The sequence below is a fragment of the Pelodiscus sinensis genome, chromosome 1 (genome assembly GCF_052426305.1).
Source record: "Pelodiscus sinensis isolate ZL-2025 chromosome 1, ASM5242630v1, whole genome shotgun sequence".
NCBI lineage: Eukaryota > Metazoa > Chordata > Testudines > Trionychidae > Pelodiscus > Pelodiscus sinensis.
This window is the reverse complement of record NC_143052.1, coordinates 25,261,927-25,276,518: the sequence shown is the minus strand read 5'-3', so window position 1 is coordinate 25,276,518 and position 14,592 is coordinate 25,261,927. Positions and strand designations below refer to the sequence as shown.

General features: G+C 46.1%; 2 protein-coding genes across 3 annotated transcripts in view; one reads left to right on the top strand and one right to left on the bottom strand.

Annotated features, from left to right (window-relative positions):
* The window catches only part of FBXL13 (F-box and leucine rich repeat protein 13), a 224,907-nt gene that overhangs the window by 89,906 nt on the left and 120,409 nt on the right, over positions 1–14,592 (top strand). Inside the window, exons 10-11 of the mRNA XM_006137531.5 lie at positions 13,041–13,093; positions 14,181–14,281. Coding sequence (XP_006137593.2) covers positions 13,041–13,093; positions 14,181–14,281 — 154 coding nt within the window. The remainder of the gene's footprint in view (positions 1–13,040; positions 13,094–14,180; positions 14,282–14,592) is intronic.
* LRRC17 (leucine rich repeat containing 17) overlaps positions 1–14,592 on the bottom strand; it is a 40,156-nt gene that overhangs the window by 10,374 nt on the left and 15,190 nt on the right. For both annotated transcript variants that reach the window (XM_006137529.5, XM_006137530.5), the window contains exon 2: positions 1,394–2,286. In XM_006137529.5, the coding sequence (XP_006137591.3) occupies positions 1,394–2,159 (766 nt within the window). In that variant the 5' untranslated portion in view covers positions 2,160–2,286. The remainder of the gene's footprint in view (positions 1–1,393; positions 2,287–14,592) is intronic.

The window sequence follows — 14,592 nt, the reverse complement described above, 5'->3', positions numbered from 1 at the left end:
TAAAAGTGATTGGGGCTGTGGGACAGCAAGTGATACAAAGAGCAGGAGGGATGGAGAAAGCAGGGCAGGACTTTGGGGAAGGGGCAGGGTAGATTTTGGTTGACCCTGAATTCCGAAAGCCATAAAAAGATTGGGAACCACTTGTGTACACCATGTGGTCACAGGCTCAAGCTTTTAATTTATGTACATTACATGGCTCTTGATATTGACTTCTGAGCTTGTCTATCCTAGCTGATATGGATAGCAGCAAAGACAGAGTCTTCCTGAATCAAGGGTAGAGGACAAGAACACAATAAAAGCGGTTATATAAATATATAGTCACAGTAATGCAAATGGAAGAAAATAGCAGAGCAGTTTGGCAAGAGTGTTACAAGATAATAATAGCAAACAAAGTGCAATGGTCAGGCACTGCAGGTTGTAGTTTGCATGAACTGGGCAAAATCTTCCCTAAGTAGGTTACTTAAACATCTTTGTACTTTTTAATTTTATGTTTTGTAAAGCTGAAGCATGAACAGAATGCAATTTGCAATGGGTTTAACCAGGGAACAGTTCTCATCAGATTTTTGTTTTAGTTTTTCTTTAGTAGTTTTATCATGGACAAATGTGCACTTGTATATTCATGTCTCCAAGATGGGCAACTGTTTACCCTCAGGGTTCAGTTATGGCTCCTAGCAGCCTGAGATGCATTTGGTACAGAAATGAAGCACTCTTCCTGGTGGCAGTACCTGGAAGCATTATAACTTTGAAATCTGATGGGCACTGGAGACAGAACACTTGCTATAGCTATTCAAAAGGAACAGCTGATACTTTCCACTGTGCTGGAAACCTGGTACACAGAGGGTGGGGCCACAATGCCTTTCCATTCAGTCTGGCCCTTTCTGGGGCCTCTGAGTGTTGCTGGCAGCTGCCTGCTGTCAAATTATAGCTAACTTTGTGCATCTGCAGAGAGGAAGAGCTCTCTGTGCTTACTGTCAGCGCAGTCAGTTTGTAACAACCTATAATTTTTTTAAATAAATTTATTGGCATATGTAAAAGTAGTGTTATTGGAATAAAACTGGACCCTACAATAAATTCCAACATGTTAATAAGTTAAACATTTAATTTTGTTACTAGGAGCATTCCTGTTGGTTTCAGTTGGAGTATTCCTGTTAATAAAATGAAATACATGTAGGAGTTCTTGCAGAGTGGGGGCTCTGAAATGGAGATGAAATACTGCAAGAATTCCAATTATGCTTGTTATAAACGAACAAAGACGTTGTTGATACTAATTAAATGAAATTAAAGCAAAAACTTTCTAGAACTGTACTGATTTTCTGTAACTTGAGAAGAAATATAATAGCAAAAAAGCAAGAACATTAAAAATTGTCATTGAATTAAAAATAATTAAACAAACCTTTTTGTTTGCAATCCAGTGTTTGTATGGGAAATACATAAATATGACAAAGAGAGGAATCAAATTCTGGTTTGACAGCTCCAGGCTTTGCTACTACTATATTTTTGGGGTCCAGTCTTTCGTCTTCACTACATAGCTGTTCAGCCTTAATCTGCTTTAGCTTTTGATCTTTCAGTTCTGTTGGGTATACACATTTGGCATAATTTCCCAAATTCCTGTTCGTTGGAACCTGCAACATTGTAATAAGAGTTTCCATCTCACAGGTGCAATGCCAAGGATTATCATAAAGACGCAGGTAGCGTAGAAGGGGCGTATAAATAAAAACTTCTTCTGATAAAATCTTAATTTGGTTATGCTGAAGTAAGAGTGTAGTAAGTTTGTTTAAACCAAAAAAAGCCTCGCTTTCAATTTTGGATATATCGTTCTGTTGTAAATCCAGACTTTTTAATGTTTTGTACTTGGAAAACATATTATTCTTCAGTTTCCGAATCCTGTTTCTTGCTAGCAGCATGTGTCTTAAATCCTCAGGCCAATCACGAGACACAAAAGTCAGTTTTCTTTCTTGGCAATCTATGTATTTCTCATGAAGATAAGTATACACATCACAGGGGATGCCTGGGGCATAACGTTTAATAGTACTAGATGCTTTTCTTAAACTGTTTGCCCTTCCATTATTTGCTTTGTTTCTCAAACTTCCATTTCTTGTCTTCCTAAAGTAGGCTGCTTTACAAAAGAAAAGTAGTATTATAATAGTAACCACTTTCATTCTGACATCCAGCTGGCCCCAATTACTTTCTGTGACAGCAGGAACAGTCAAAGTATTCCTTTGAAATCTGAGTTTGGAGCTAATATTGTTCTGAATGGAGGAGGTACAGCTGGAGTGTATGGATTCCCTGTTTTGGAAGGAAAGTGGAATATTAAAAAGTGTAAAATAGATGTTTTCATAAAGACTGGTACTTAGAATGAACTGTTACAAAATAGTTGGGCCAGCATGCTAGATTTCAGTTAGAACTTGAAAATTTCCCAGGCAGAGACATTAAGGTCACTTCTTATTGTTTAGTTGTTTTCATACTCTCTATGATCTACTTTCATTCACTTTGATTAAATTTAGTAAACAGTCAAAATACAGGGCTAGATTCTAACTGGCTTTTGTTTATGTACAAACGTAGATTCAGGGGTAGGGCATAAGGATCTTTCTGCAGAAGAATCAAGCACAGTCACCATTCCTGCTATCATGGACATACAAGTGCAAATCATCCCAAAGGAGCTGGCCAGCTGGGGAGAATGGAGAATGCCCTGCCTTCTTAAGGGATGGTAAAGGAGGTACACTCCCCAAGTTTTCTGCAGAGGCATAATCCATCCTAGAGATCCCTTTGGGGTGATGCAGCTTTGTACTTTCCCTGTTCAAGGCTGTGTATAGACTAAGTATATATTGTGATAATAATTCTATTTTGTCAGAGACACGTTAAACTCTGAGGTTTTCTCATTATCTGGCGTTTACTCTTCTTACATGATTCCAGCTGTTTGCTGGCTGAATAGAGGCGGATATTACTCCCTCTGGAGCCTGTTCAGTATTGTTTTGAGTCAGCTGCAGAATGATGCATGATTCCCTCTTTCCTGATCTTATGCAGGATGTCTCTTCAGGGTGCAGAGTCCTTGTTGATCTGAGAATTTTGAACAAATCCCAGCTTTGAACACAGACCATTTTATTGTAGTTTTGTTTATCACTAAGCCATCATTGTGGTCTCAAAAGCCTTGCCTTTACTAGGAAAAAGATACGTTCTTAAGTTAACTAACATTAGGTAAAATTCTATTGAAGGTAGTTTATAGTTTATACATGGGTTACCAGGTCAAGATAGAGACTATGGGAAAGCCTATAATTTACTTTTGATCTGCCAACTTATGTGAGAACTATGAACTGTCTTATCTTCAATGAGATTTTGCTTTGTGTTACTTAACTCAAGTGAAGAATTCTTTTTGCTAATGTGGATGCACCCAAAAAGTACAGTTTTTAAAGGGTAGAAATATGTTGGTATATCATTATCACTGGCATATTTGTAATATTTCTTTATTTGGATCAGAAATCCAAAGTTTAGTTCTTAGTTTTATAATAGAAAATGAAAAAGGTTGTCTTTAAAAGTACAATATAAGGCTTTTTGCTAAAATTAAAAAGTTTTATGGTGCTCCTGGAGATAATTATTTTGTTGGAAAAGTCTGCAAATATCTTCTCAATTTTATTTCTGCACCTGCCAGCTTTCTCCTTGTTCTAGTAAAACACATACACATCTTTTAAAAATGCATATTATAGCTAGAACCTTCTGACATATTTTTATTTTTTTTTGTGAATTTCTTGGTTTGTTTTGTATAATAAAAATGTTTTATTTCTTTTTATTGCATTTATATTTATAAAATACTACATATGACTAAATATAAATCAAAACAGTGAATAAATCCCAGTTTATCTATGCAACATCATTTTATTAGCATTATTGATTATTCTATAGTACTGATGTTAAGGACTAGTTGACAGGATAGTCGACTATTCGCTTTCCCCTCCTTGTTGCCTCTATCAGATAAAAGCAGCAAGGGAGGGAGAAGAAGGTGGTACTTCAATGTGGCAGTGCTGCTTTGAAACACCGCCACGGCAGAAATGCATCGACTATTTGATTAGACAGTTACATAATACTTAACATCCTTATTCCATACCTTGAGACACTCATCAACTTCCACAACAGTTAGCTACCCCAAAATACTCCAAACAGTTCTTTAGGTTTCACCTCTTGAAATGTACCCAGTACTACAGTTTCTAAATAACACTCACTACTCCATGCCCACTCATTGAAACAAACCTCATGGAACACCCCAGATGTTCCCAAACCCTATGACTTCCTTCACTAGTTCCCCCCCTTGTATCCCTAGGTTTCCCTATGGCTCCTTATATCTTCCCCCTCTCCCACTGAACCTCAGGCTATGTCTAGACTGTAGGCTTTTTTCAGAAGAAGCTTTTTTTGAAAGAGATCTTCCAAAAAAAACTTCTTCCGAAAGAGAGTGTCCACACACAAAAGCGCATCAAAAAAGCAATTCACATAAAAGGCCACCCGAAACCACTTCAGGCAGGGCTTTAGGTCACCTGTTGCTTCCGAGTGCTGGTGCCAGAGCCTTGCAGAGACATGCACTTAAAGGGACCCCCCTGGACAGGTGTTTCTCTGCTTCTGCTGCGTGCTTGCATACCTGTTCGAGGGACAGCAAAGCTCTCTCAGTGCCTGCAGTGGTTGCCCTGCTGTTTTGGACGCCTCAGCTTTTATCTTGGTGCCATGGAGCCGGAGCTGCCCCAGGGCATGCAATGTCCCCATGTGGCCTTCCTGCAATTTTTGCAACACTAGGTGCCAGCTGCCTTCCTGGTCCTGACTGAGCTAGATCCTGAGCTCATTCTGAAGATCCTCTCACTGGGTGCAGGAGCTACATTCTGGCATCCGCAGCCCACTGTGGAGAGGTGTTTCTGGAGGCTCAACAGCAGTTCTGACTGGTGGGACCGGCTGGTCATGGAGTGGTGGAACGACCAGCAGTGGCTCCAAAACTTCTGCATGAAGAAGGCCAACTTTTTGGAGCTATGTATCTGGCTCGCCCCCACCCTCTGGAGACATGACACCCATCCCTCTGGTGAAGTGGGTCACAATCACCATCGCTGCTCAGTCAGGCCACCACACGGGAGCAAGTGGCACAAGTGGCTGTTTGGGATCTGTCCTCCCCATGCAGCACAGAGGTGCTGTATGTGGAGTGTGGGGCCCAAATGGCCGCTTGCGCCGCTTGCTCCCATGCGGCAGCCCGGCTGAGCGGCAGAAAAGTCACCGAGCGCCACAGTGGGAGGCAACAGCGCCACCCAGAGGGAACAGCCAGAGGGCAGAGCCTGGATGAGTGTGCGTTTCTGTGTCAGGAAAGGGTGCCGGATTCAAAAGGAGGAAAGTGGAGCAGACACAGAGGACACGGAGGAGACACAGAGGAGGCGGAGGACAGCGAGAGAGAGAGTGAGAGAGAGCCAGCAGGAGGAGGAGAAGATAAACACAGAGTGAGAGGCGGGAGGGGGAGAAGAGAAAGGGTATGTCTACATTACAACGTTAATTCAAACTAAGCTAATTCGAACTAACGGATCCAGACTAAAAAACTAGTTCGACCCCCACCCTGGACAGACAGTTCTCAGGGATGCCCCGCTTGCAAAGCAGTCCTGGCTTGGATTGCCTGGACTACCCACACTGGGCACATCACACCACTCAGCCATCAGCCCGGCTGCACTTGCCGCAGGCTGCCATCTGGGGGGAGGGCGCAATTGGGGGGCTGCAGGAGAGCTTCCACCCCCAGAAGCCCGCAGAGCCAGCCCAGTCCTCCCCATCGGGGGCTCATACCCCATTCCTCCCTCACCTCCTTCCACTTACCCTTCCCAAGCCCCTCTTCTTGATGTACAAAATAAAGATAACGTGTCTTCCAAAATGGAATCTGTCTTTATTGAACAAAACTGGGGGAGACTGGAAAAAGGAGGTGGGAGAGGGGAAGAGAGAGGCTGGGAGAGGGGAGGGCAACTAAAATGATCAGGGGTTGGGAACAGGTCCCATATGAAGAGAGGCTAAAGAGACTGGGACTGTTCAGCTTAGAAAAGAGGAGACGGAGCGGGGACAGGATAGAAGTCTCTAAAAGCAGGAGTTGGGTGGAGAGAGTGCATACAGAAAAGTTCTTCATTAGTTCCCATAAAGAAGGACTAGAGGACACCAAAGGAAAGGAATAGGTAGCAGGCTTCAAACTAGTAACAGAAAGTTCTTCTTCACAAAGCAAAGAGTCAGCCTGTGAACTCTTTGCTGCAGGAGGCTGTGAAGGCTAGAACTAGAACAGAGTTTAAAGGGAAGTGAGATCAAGTCATGGAGGTTGGGTCCATGGAGTGGTATTAGCCAGGAGGTAGGAGTGGTGTCCCTGCTCAAAGTTTGTGGAAGGCTGGAGAGGGATGGCACGAGACAAATGGCTTGGTCACTGTCTTCGGTCCATCCCCTCCAGGGTCCCTAGGGTTGGCTGCTGTCGGCAGACAGGCTACTGGGCTAGATGGACCTTTGGTCTGACCCAGGACAGCCATTGTAAGCTCAGGGCTCAGGGTCGGGGGTCTGAGTGGACTCCCTTGATTCTCTTGCACACCTGCTCCTGGGTGGCCAGGCTGGCAGCTCTCCTGCCTTAGCCGGCCACTTTCCTGTGCCTAGTGCGGAGGTCGTGGACGAGGTCCACGATGTCTGCACTAGCCCAGTTGGATGCCCACCTCTTGCGGTCCCGGGCAAGCTCCCAGGAGCCGCCAGCCTGGTCCCGGGAAGAGGGGGATGGCTGGGGGGCATCGGGTGGGTGGCTCGATCCGTGCCAGGTGCAGGGTCTGCTGGCTGGGTGCTGGCAGGCTTGCATCTGGCACGGGCACCGTAGCCAGCCCATGCCCCTTTAATGGGTCCGGGGCCAGGAGGGGGGCAGACAAGTTTCCCTGGTGTTGGCCAGAGTGGCCACCAGGGAAACCTGGGGAGGGCTAGCCTCCCACTAGTTCGAATTAAGGGGCTACACAACCCTTAATTCGAACTAGCTAGTTCGAACTAGGCTTAATCCTCGTAATGAGGTTTACCTAGTTCGAACTAAGCGCTCCGCTAGTTTGATTTAAATTCGAACTAGCGGAGCGCTAGTGTAGCGCCTATTAAAGTTAATTCGAACTAACGTCCGTTAGTTCGAATTATCTTTGTAGTGTAGACATACCCAAAGAGAGAGAGACGGAGAGGGAGGCAGGAGGCAGACGAGAGCTGAGAGAGAGAGAGGGCGAGGCAGTAGGAGGAAGAGAAGAGAGAGAGAGGCTGTTTGTGCCGCTTGCTCCTGCGCGGCGGCCCGGCTGAACAGTGCAGAAGTCAGCCGAGTGCCACGGCGGGAGGTGAAGGGGGGTGGGGTGGTGACGTACACGCCCAGGGGGCGGGGCCTGGATGAGCATGCATCCCCAATGGAGACAGAGGAGAGCAGAGAGAGAGTGAGAGGCAGGAGGGGGAGAAGAGAAAGAGAGAGACAGAGAGAGAGGCAGAAGGCAGAGGAGAGCTGAGAGAGAAAGGGGGAGGCAGTAGGAGGAGGAGAGAGAGTGAGAGAGATGGAGCGAGAGACCGGAGGCTGAGGAGAGAAGACTGATGTGGAGGAGAGACCTGAAAATCCCATATTAGTAGGGGCAAATTGGCTAGTTTCGAAATAACAGCCATTATTTCAAAATAACTTTTCTAGTGTCAACACAGCCAAACCGCTATTTCGAAATAAATTTGAAGTAGCGGCGCACTTATTTTGAATTTGGTAAACCTCATTCTACGAGGAATAACGCCAAGTTCGAAATAGCTAATTCGAAATAAGCACTATGTAGACGCTTATTTCGAAATAGGGGGCCTCCAGCCCTTCCCAGTGTGTCCTGGTGGCCACTCTGGGCTAAACCAAGATACTCCTCTCCTCTCCTCTTCCCCAGCCCCAGAGCCCTTTAAGGGGTTGACTCTGGCCACAGTGCCTATGCCAGCTGCAAGCCTGCCAGCACAGAGCCAGCAGTCGCTGCTCCTGACCTAATGGCCCCACCATGAGCCAGGCAGCCATCTACAGACGGATGGCTGCCAGCCTGCCACCAAAGGCCACATGCGCACCCAGGAGCACGTGCGCATGTAACTGAAGGAGCTGTGGCAGGCCTATGCCAGGGCCACACAGTGCAGCTCCAACAAAGGAGAAGACACCTGCCTCTATTTTGACGTCCTGGACTGCATTGGTCTGTGCCACCCTGGGGGTCATCAATCCTGGAGCAGAGGGCCCTGACTAGGGCATGAAGGAGGAGCGCCAGGAACCCAGAGGGAGCGTGCCATGCAGCCAGGACCCCCGAGCTGTTCCAGCAGACCCGTCACCAGTGTCATCCTGGGAGGCAACAACGTGTGAGTGCCATCACTGTCCCCTTATTGGGGAGGTGGGGAGGGAGACCAGGTACCGTGCACCTGGGCCTTACTGACCACGGATCACACAGCAACATGTGCACGTGTGAGCATGTGCCATGCCACCCCTGGTCACGTGGTCCCAGCCACACACGTGTGTGAAGAGACATGACATGCCCTTGACCCCAGGGTGGGACACAGCAGGATGCCCTCCCTCTACAAGGCCATTCTACAGAGGGGCAGGGGACATCTCCTCCCACCTCAGCCACACTATACACAGCGCAGGAGCATGGGTGTGGTCCCGGGGCAGCTCCCACTTCTGGGGATAGCAGGACATTCTGAACATGGCCTGTGTGCAAGCACATCGGCTTTGATGGTGCAGGAAATGGTCATCCTCACTTTGCAGAGGGGGGCTGGGCTTCACCTACTGTGTCCGCAGGGATAGCTGACCACTTCTCTTGTTTCTCCACAGCCACACCAGCTATGTGTGCAGGGCGCACCACCTCTCCTGGGACATTCTCCTGCTCTCGAGGGCTCCGCAGGACCACCTGTGCAGTCAAGGGGTACCAACAGCAGCACCTGGGGACACTGTGAGCCCTGCACTGCACCCTTCAGAACTGGGTGCAAGAAGACCATGGTATCTGCCAACACCTGCAGACCCTGGTGCAGAGCGTGCTGCCTCCTGCCACTCCAGCACCTGCTGCCTCCCCAACTACCACTCTTCCCACTCCTTCTCCCCCTCCTGCTTCTCCCTCCACGCCCTCCTCACCCTCCATCGCCTCCTCATCCTCCATCCCCTCTCCATCCTCCTGGGGACACATAGGCCCCCGCATCTGCGGTTCTGGGAGACAGTTGGCCCGGGGAGACCCCCACCCCTGAGCCCTGAGTTTTCCCTCCCCCTTCTTCCCCTTGCTTCCCCTTCCAGTTCCCTCCTCCCAAGTTTCCCCCTCCCCTCTCCTACCCTCTCTCCCCCAACCTCCTTTCCCCAGTCTCACCAGAGTTTCATTCTGCCTCCCCCCCCCCCCAGTTTTGTTAAATAAAGACAGTTCGTGTTTATGAAAAAAATGTGTATTTTATTTTACATCAGGAAGAGGGTTGGGGGGGGGGGTTAAGTGGGAGGATGTGAGGGAGGAATTAGGCACAAGCCCCCAGTGGGGCCGACTAGGGAGGCTCTTAGTGCTCCTCAGGATGGAAGCTCTCCCACAGGGCCTCCTGGATACTGACAGCTCCCCCGATGGACCTCTCGGATGGCAGCCTTCAGAAAGTGCAGCCAGGCTCGCAGCAAAGTGTCCACGAGAAGCACCAGAGTGCCCAGGGGCAGCTCTGGCTCCATGTTGCAGAGTACTGTGGTGTCCCAAGTGAGGGCAACCAGAGCACGCAGAGACAAAATGCTTTGTTGTCTGTCATCAAGGTAGGCAAGCAAGCAGGGAAAGCTGAGAACCAGCTGCCCGGGGGAGTCCCTTTAAGCACAGGCCTCAGATAGCCTCAGGCAGCAGCCACACAGGCTATGTCTAGACTGCAAGCCTCTTTCGAAAGAGGCTTTTTCGAAAGTATCTTTCGAAAAAGCCTCTTTCGAAAAAGAGCGTCTAGACTGCAAGCAGTACTTTCGAAAAAGCAAGCTGCTTTTTCGAAAGAAAGCAGCAAGTGAGTCTGGATGCTCTCTTTCTAAAAAGCCCTGTTGGCATTCAAGAACACCTTTTTTCAAAAGAGCACTTTCGAAAAAAGGCGTTCTTCCTCGTGAAATGAGGTTTATTGCCGCCGAAAGAAAAGCCGCGTTCTTTCGATTTAATTTTGAAAGAACGTGGTTGCAGTCTAGACGCAGGTGAAGTTTTTTCGAAAAAAGACTACTTTTTTTGAAAAAACCCCTGAGTCTGGACACAGCCACAAAGTAAGTCCTGACCTGATGCGATTCAGCGTCCACTCAGGATGGACGCACTATTTCGAAATAGCAAAACGCTATTTTGAAATGCATTTTGTGTGTAGACGTGTTATTTTGAAATAACTTATTTTGAAATAGTTAATTCGAAATAAGATATTTCAAAATAACGCTGTAGTGTAGACATACTCTATGAGTAGTCGACTAGATTAACTAATAAGCCTAAGCGGAGCCGGCAGCCAATGCAATCTTGCACCATTGCTGGGGAGCTCCTTGCCACCCTGCACTGCTGCCTCTGTATCACATACAGTAGTACAGGGTGCTAGGCAGGAACTGGTCTACAAGGGGAGCCATTTTAAAAACCAGCTGTGTTGGTATGGGGGAGCTCAAGACAGGGGGTTGGGAGTAATGTGTCCTCTAATCTTTTCCATCCATGCGTGGATTTTTTCCACACACGTGCATAATAATTTTTATGTGCACTGAGGCATGATGGGGGCTAATTTAGCTATAACTAATCAGGAAAGAGATCTTGGAGTTACCGTGGATAGTTCTCTGAATACGTCTATGCATTGTACAGCAGCAGTCAAAAAAGCCAATAGGATGCTAGGAATTATTAAAAAAGGGATAGAAAATAAGATGAAGAATATCTTACTGCCCCTATATAAAACTATAGTATGCCCACATCTTGAATATTGTGTACAGATGTGGTCTCCTCACCTCAAAAAAGATATTTTGGCCTTGGAAAGGGTTCAGAAAAGGGCGACTAAAATGATTAGGGGTTTGGAACAGGTCTCATATGAGGAGAGGCTAACGAGACTGGGACTTTTCAGTTTAGAAAAAAGGAAACTGAGGGGGGATATGCTAGAGGTATATAAAATCATGAGTGGTGTGGAGAGGGTGAATAAAGAAAAGTTATTTACTTGTTCCCATAATAGAAGAACTAGAGGACACCAAATGAAATTAATGGGTAGCAGGTTTAAAACTAATAAAAGAAAGTTCTTCTTCATACAGCACACATCAGCCTGTGGAACGCCTTGCCAGAGGAGGCTGTGAAGGCTAGGACTATAGCAGAATTTAAAAAAGATCTAGATAAATTCATGGAGGTTAGGTCCATAAAAGGATATTAGCCAGGGGATAAGGAATGGTGCCCCTGGCCTCTGTTTGTCAAAGGCTGGAAAAGGATGGCAGGAGACAAATTGCTTGATCATTGTCTTCGGTCCACCCCTTCTGGGGCACCTGGTACTGGCCACTGTCAGCAGACAGGATACTGGGCGAGATGGACCTTTGGTCTGACCCAGTATGGTCATTCTTATGTTCTTATGTTTACTACTATGCACCAAGAATAGAAACCCAAAACCTAACTGGGTGCTCTGCTAATCTGCTGGACAGCATTTGGACTCTCTCCTGAGTGGCTGCACAAGCATACAGGGAACACTGGTTGCAAGGTGTGGGAGGCTCAGGGTGGAGGGTGTGGGGGGAGCTTGGGCCTGGAAGTGCTGCCACCATGCTGCCTGGTTGCTGGAACCCTGAAGCTGGCCAGGGCGCTTTGACCATGCTACACAGATGCTGGATTCCTGGGGCTGGTTGGGGTGCAACAAACATGCTGCCTGGCCACTGAATCCTTGGGTTCAGCTGGGGCAGTAACTCTGCTACCTGGCCATCTGAGCAGTGGGGCTGGAGCCTGGGCACACTGTACCTGTGCTGCCCTGGGTGTAGTGACACAAGTGATTTTTGTTGCTACACTGGAAGCATCTAGAGCCCTAGTCTTTTACCAGTGTGCCACGCTGGGACGCACCAGCTTACTTTCACCTTTGGATTTTGCCTGACTTTTGAGTTCTTGACTTTATAAAGTTAGCTTTCTTTTAATATAATTTTTAATGTAATATTGGACATGAATCACTGTGCCTCAGGAGATAAGCCAGTTACCAGTTAAGTGGTGGGCAAACTTTTTGGCCTGGGGACTAGATCTTAGTATGAAATTTGCATGGTGGGCTATGAATGCTCATGAAATTAGGGGTTTGGGATGAGGGCTCTGGAGTGGGGCTAGAAATGAGTTCACAATTGGCTTCAAGCTGGGACAGGGGGTTGGGATGTGGGAGGGGATGAGAGCTCTTGCTGAAGGTGTGGGTCAGGGATGAGGTGTTTGATGTGCAAGAGGGGCGGAGCTAGGGATGAGCAGTTCACCAAGCTGGGACTGAGGGGTTCAGAGGGCTGGAGGAGGATCAGGGCTGGGATAGGATATTGAAGCATGGGAGGGGGCCTGGGGTGCAAGCTCTGTCAGCACGTACTTCCAGCAGTTCTTGGAAGCAATGGCATGTTCCTATTGAGTAGCATGGCCAGGAGGCTCTCCAAACTGTCGTGTCCACAGGCACTGTTCCCACAGCTCCCATTGGCTGCAGCGGGGACAGCATTTAGTGTACGGGCAGCATGCAGAGCCCCCTGGCTGTCTCCATGTACAGGAGGGACGTGCTGCCATTTCCACGAGTCCCATTTCTCAGCTGTAGTGCTGGAGTGGGGCAAGCTCCTGACGCTGATCCCCAGCAAGAGCTTGAGGGCTGAAATAAAAGGTCTGATGGGTGAAAGCAGCCCACAGGCTGTGGTTTGCCTTCCTCTGCAGAAACTGGTAGGAGGCTGGAAACAACTTTTCTGATGAGCAAGTTATTCCATAAATATCTTCTGCCTGGTCTCTTGGACTTTCGCTGAATCATCTGGTGCTGGTCATTGTCAGGGACAGGACACTGAGGTAGATGGACCTCTGATCTGATGCAGAGAATTACAACTGTTTAATCTTTAACTCCAATATTAAGTTTATTTTTTATTTTAGGTGAATGTAAAAATTTGCAAGACCTAAATGTCTCTGAATGCAAAGGATTAAATGTAAGTACTATCATATTTCTTCACATAATTCGAATTGTATAGAATGTGTGTGGGGGTGGGGGGGAGGGGAGAGGAGGTGTGGGATTTTCAAAACAGAGCTATCATGGCAATCTCTTCTTTTTCCTGTTGTCTGGAGGTGAAGCATTCCTTGTGGTTCATGGGAAATATATTTTGTCTTTTAGTTTTCCTAAATAGTTTTCAAACCTATTTGGCTCCTGGTAATTCTGTTTGATGTTTTCATAAGTCCCTTTCTGATGAAGAATACTTTCTACATGAACTTAATTTTGAAATGAGATTGTTTTAATGGCAATTTGTAATTTCTTATTTTAAAAGCAGGCCAATATTCCCTGCCTTCCTTGGCTCTGCATGGCTCCTGAAAGCAGCAGCATGGGTGGGGAGCAAGTGGTTCCATGGGATCCGATGCGTTTCAGATGGCTCTCCCTGAGCACTAACCCCCTGTGATGCTGCCTCTGTAGGAGGCAGCAGAGGAGGGCATGTGGCTTCACAGGAACCATCATGTGGGGGAAACTGGCTCCCCACAGGCACTGGCTCCAGCCTCCCCGCCTTGCTGCCTTTGATACAGATTAACCGATAAACATTTAATCATTTAAACAGCTATATGCTAACATCCCTAACTCAAATTAAAAAGAAAGGTTGTGTACAAGTGAGTATTTTATAATTGATGGACTGGTATGAATACTTAATAAAGCACACTGCCTGGATTTTAGGAAGTCTATATATGCTAACTAAGGTCTTGATTAAGCAAAACACTTAAGCCTGTGAATAATACAACTGATTTTATTAGGACTACTTGGTTCTTAGGCACCTGCCTGAATTGGGTGCATAAAAATAGTCATGTTTACAATCAACAAAAATAATTCTGTAAACAATGTAGTATAGTGTTTTTCTTTAGAACATTTTAAGAGATGTTTTATTTGTACTGTTGCATTTAATGCTTTAAAGAAATTAATTTAGTTTTTCTGCTACAGCATAGAAGAGACTTTACATACACTAAAATGCAAACAAAGCCTAATTTGACATACATTGACAAATATTATTTTTATTTATTTGTTTGTTTACTATTCAGGATGAATCAATGAGACTTATATCAGAAGGTTGTCCAGCTCTTCTCTATTTAAATCTGTCTTACACAGATATTACTAATGGGACACTAAGACTGTTGTCAAGGTAAAAATATCTCTTCCTATATTTAAATAAGTAAGAAACAAAAAGTCATATGTACTCTATGAAAATATGAACTTTAATGTTATTTCAAGAAATATAACTCTTTCTGAATATTTTACAGGATTCTATCTACTTTGTAAAAATGCCATTTATATTGTTTGGATTTTTCTCCTTTCTCTTTTATTGCAGTAAAATATCTACACTGTTAGCTTATAGGCCTTGCTAAGTTTTTCAGAAATTTGTGAGCTTGCTAATCAAAGTTCCTTTGGATAAGCAACACAGTTGCTAATTGTTGTGCAACTAGCTTGCAAGTT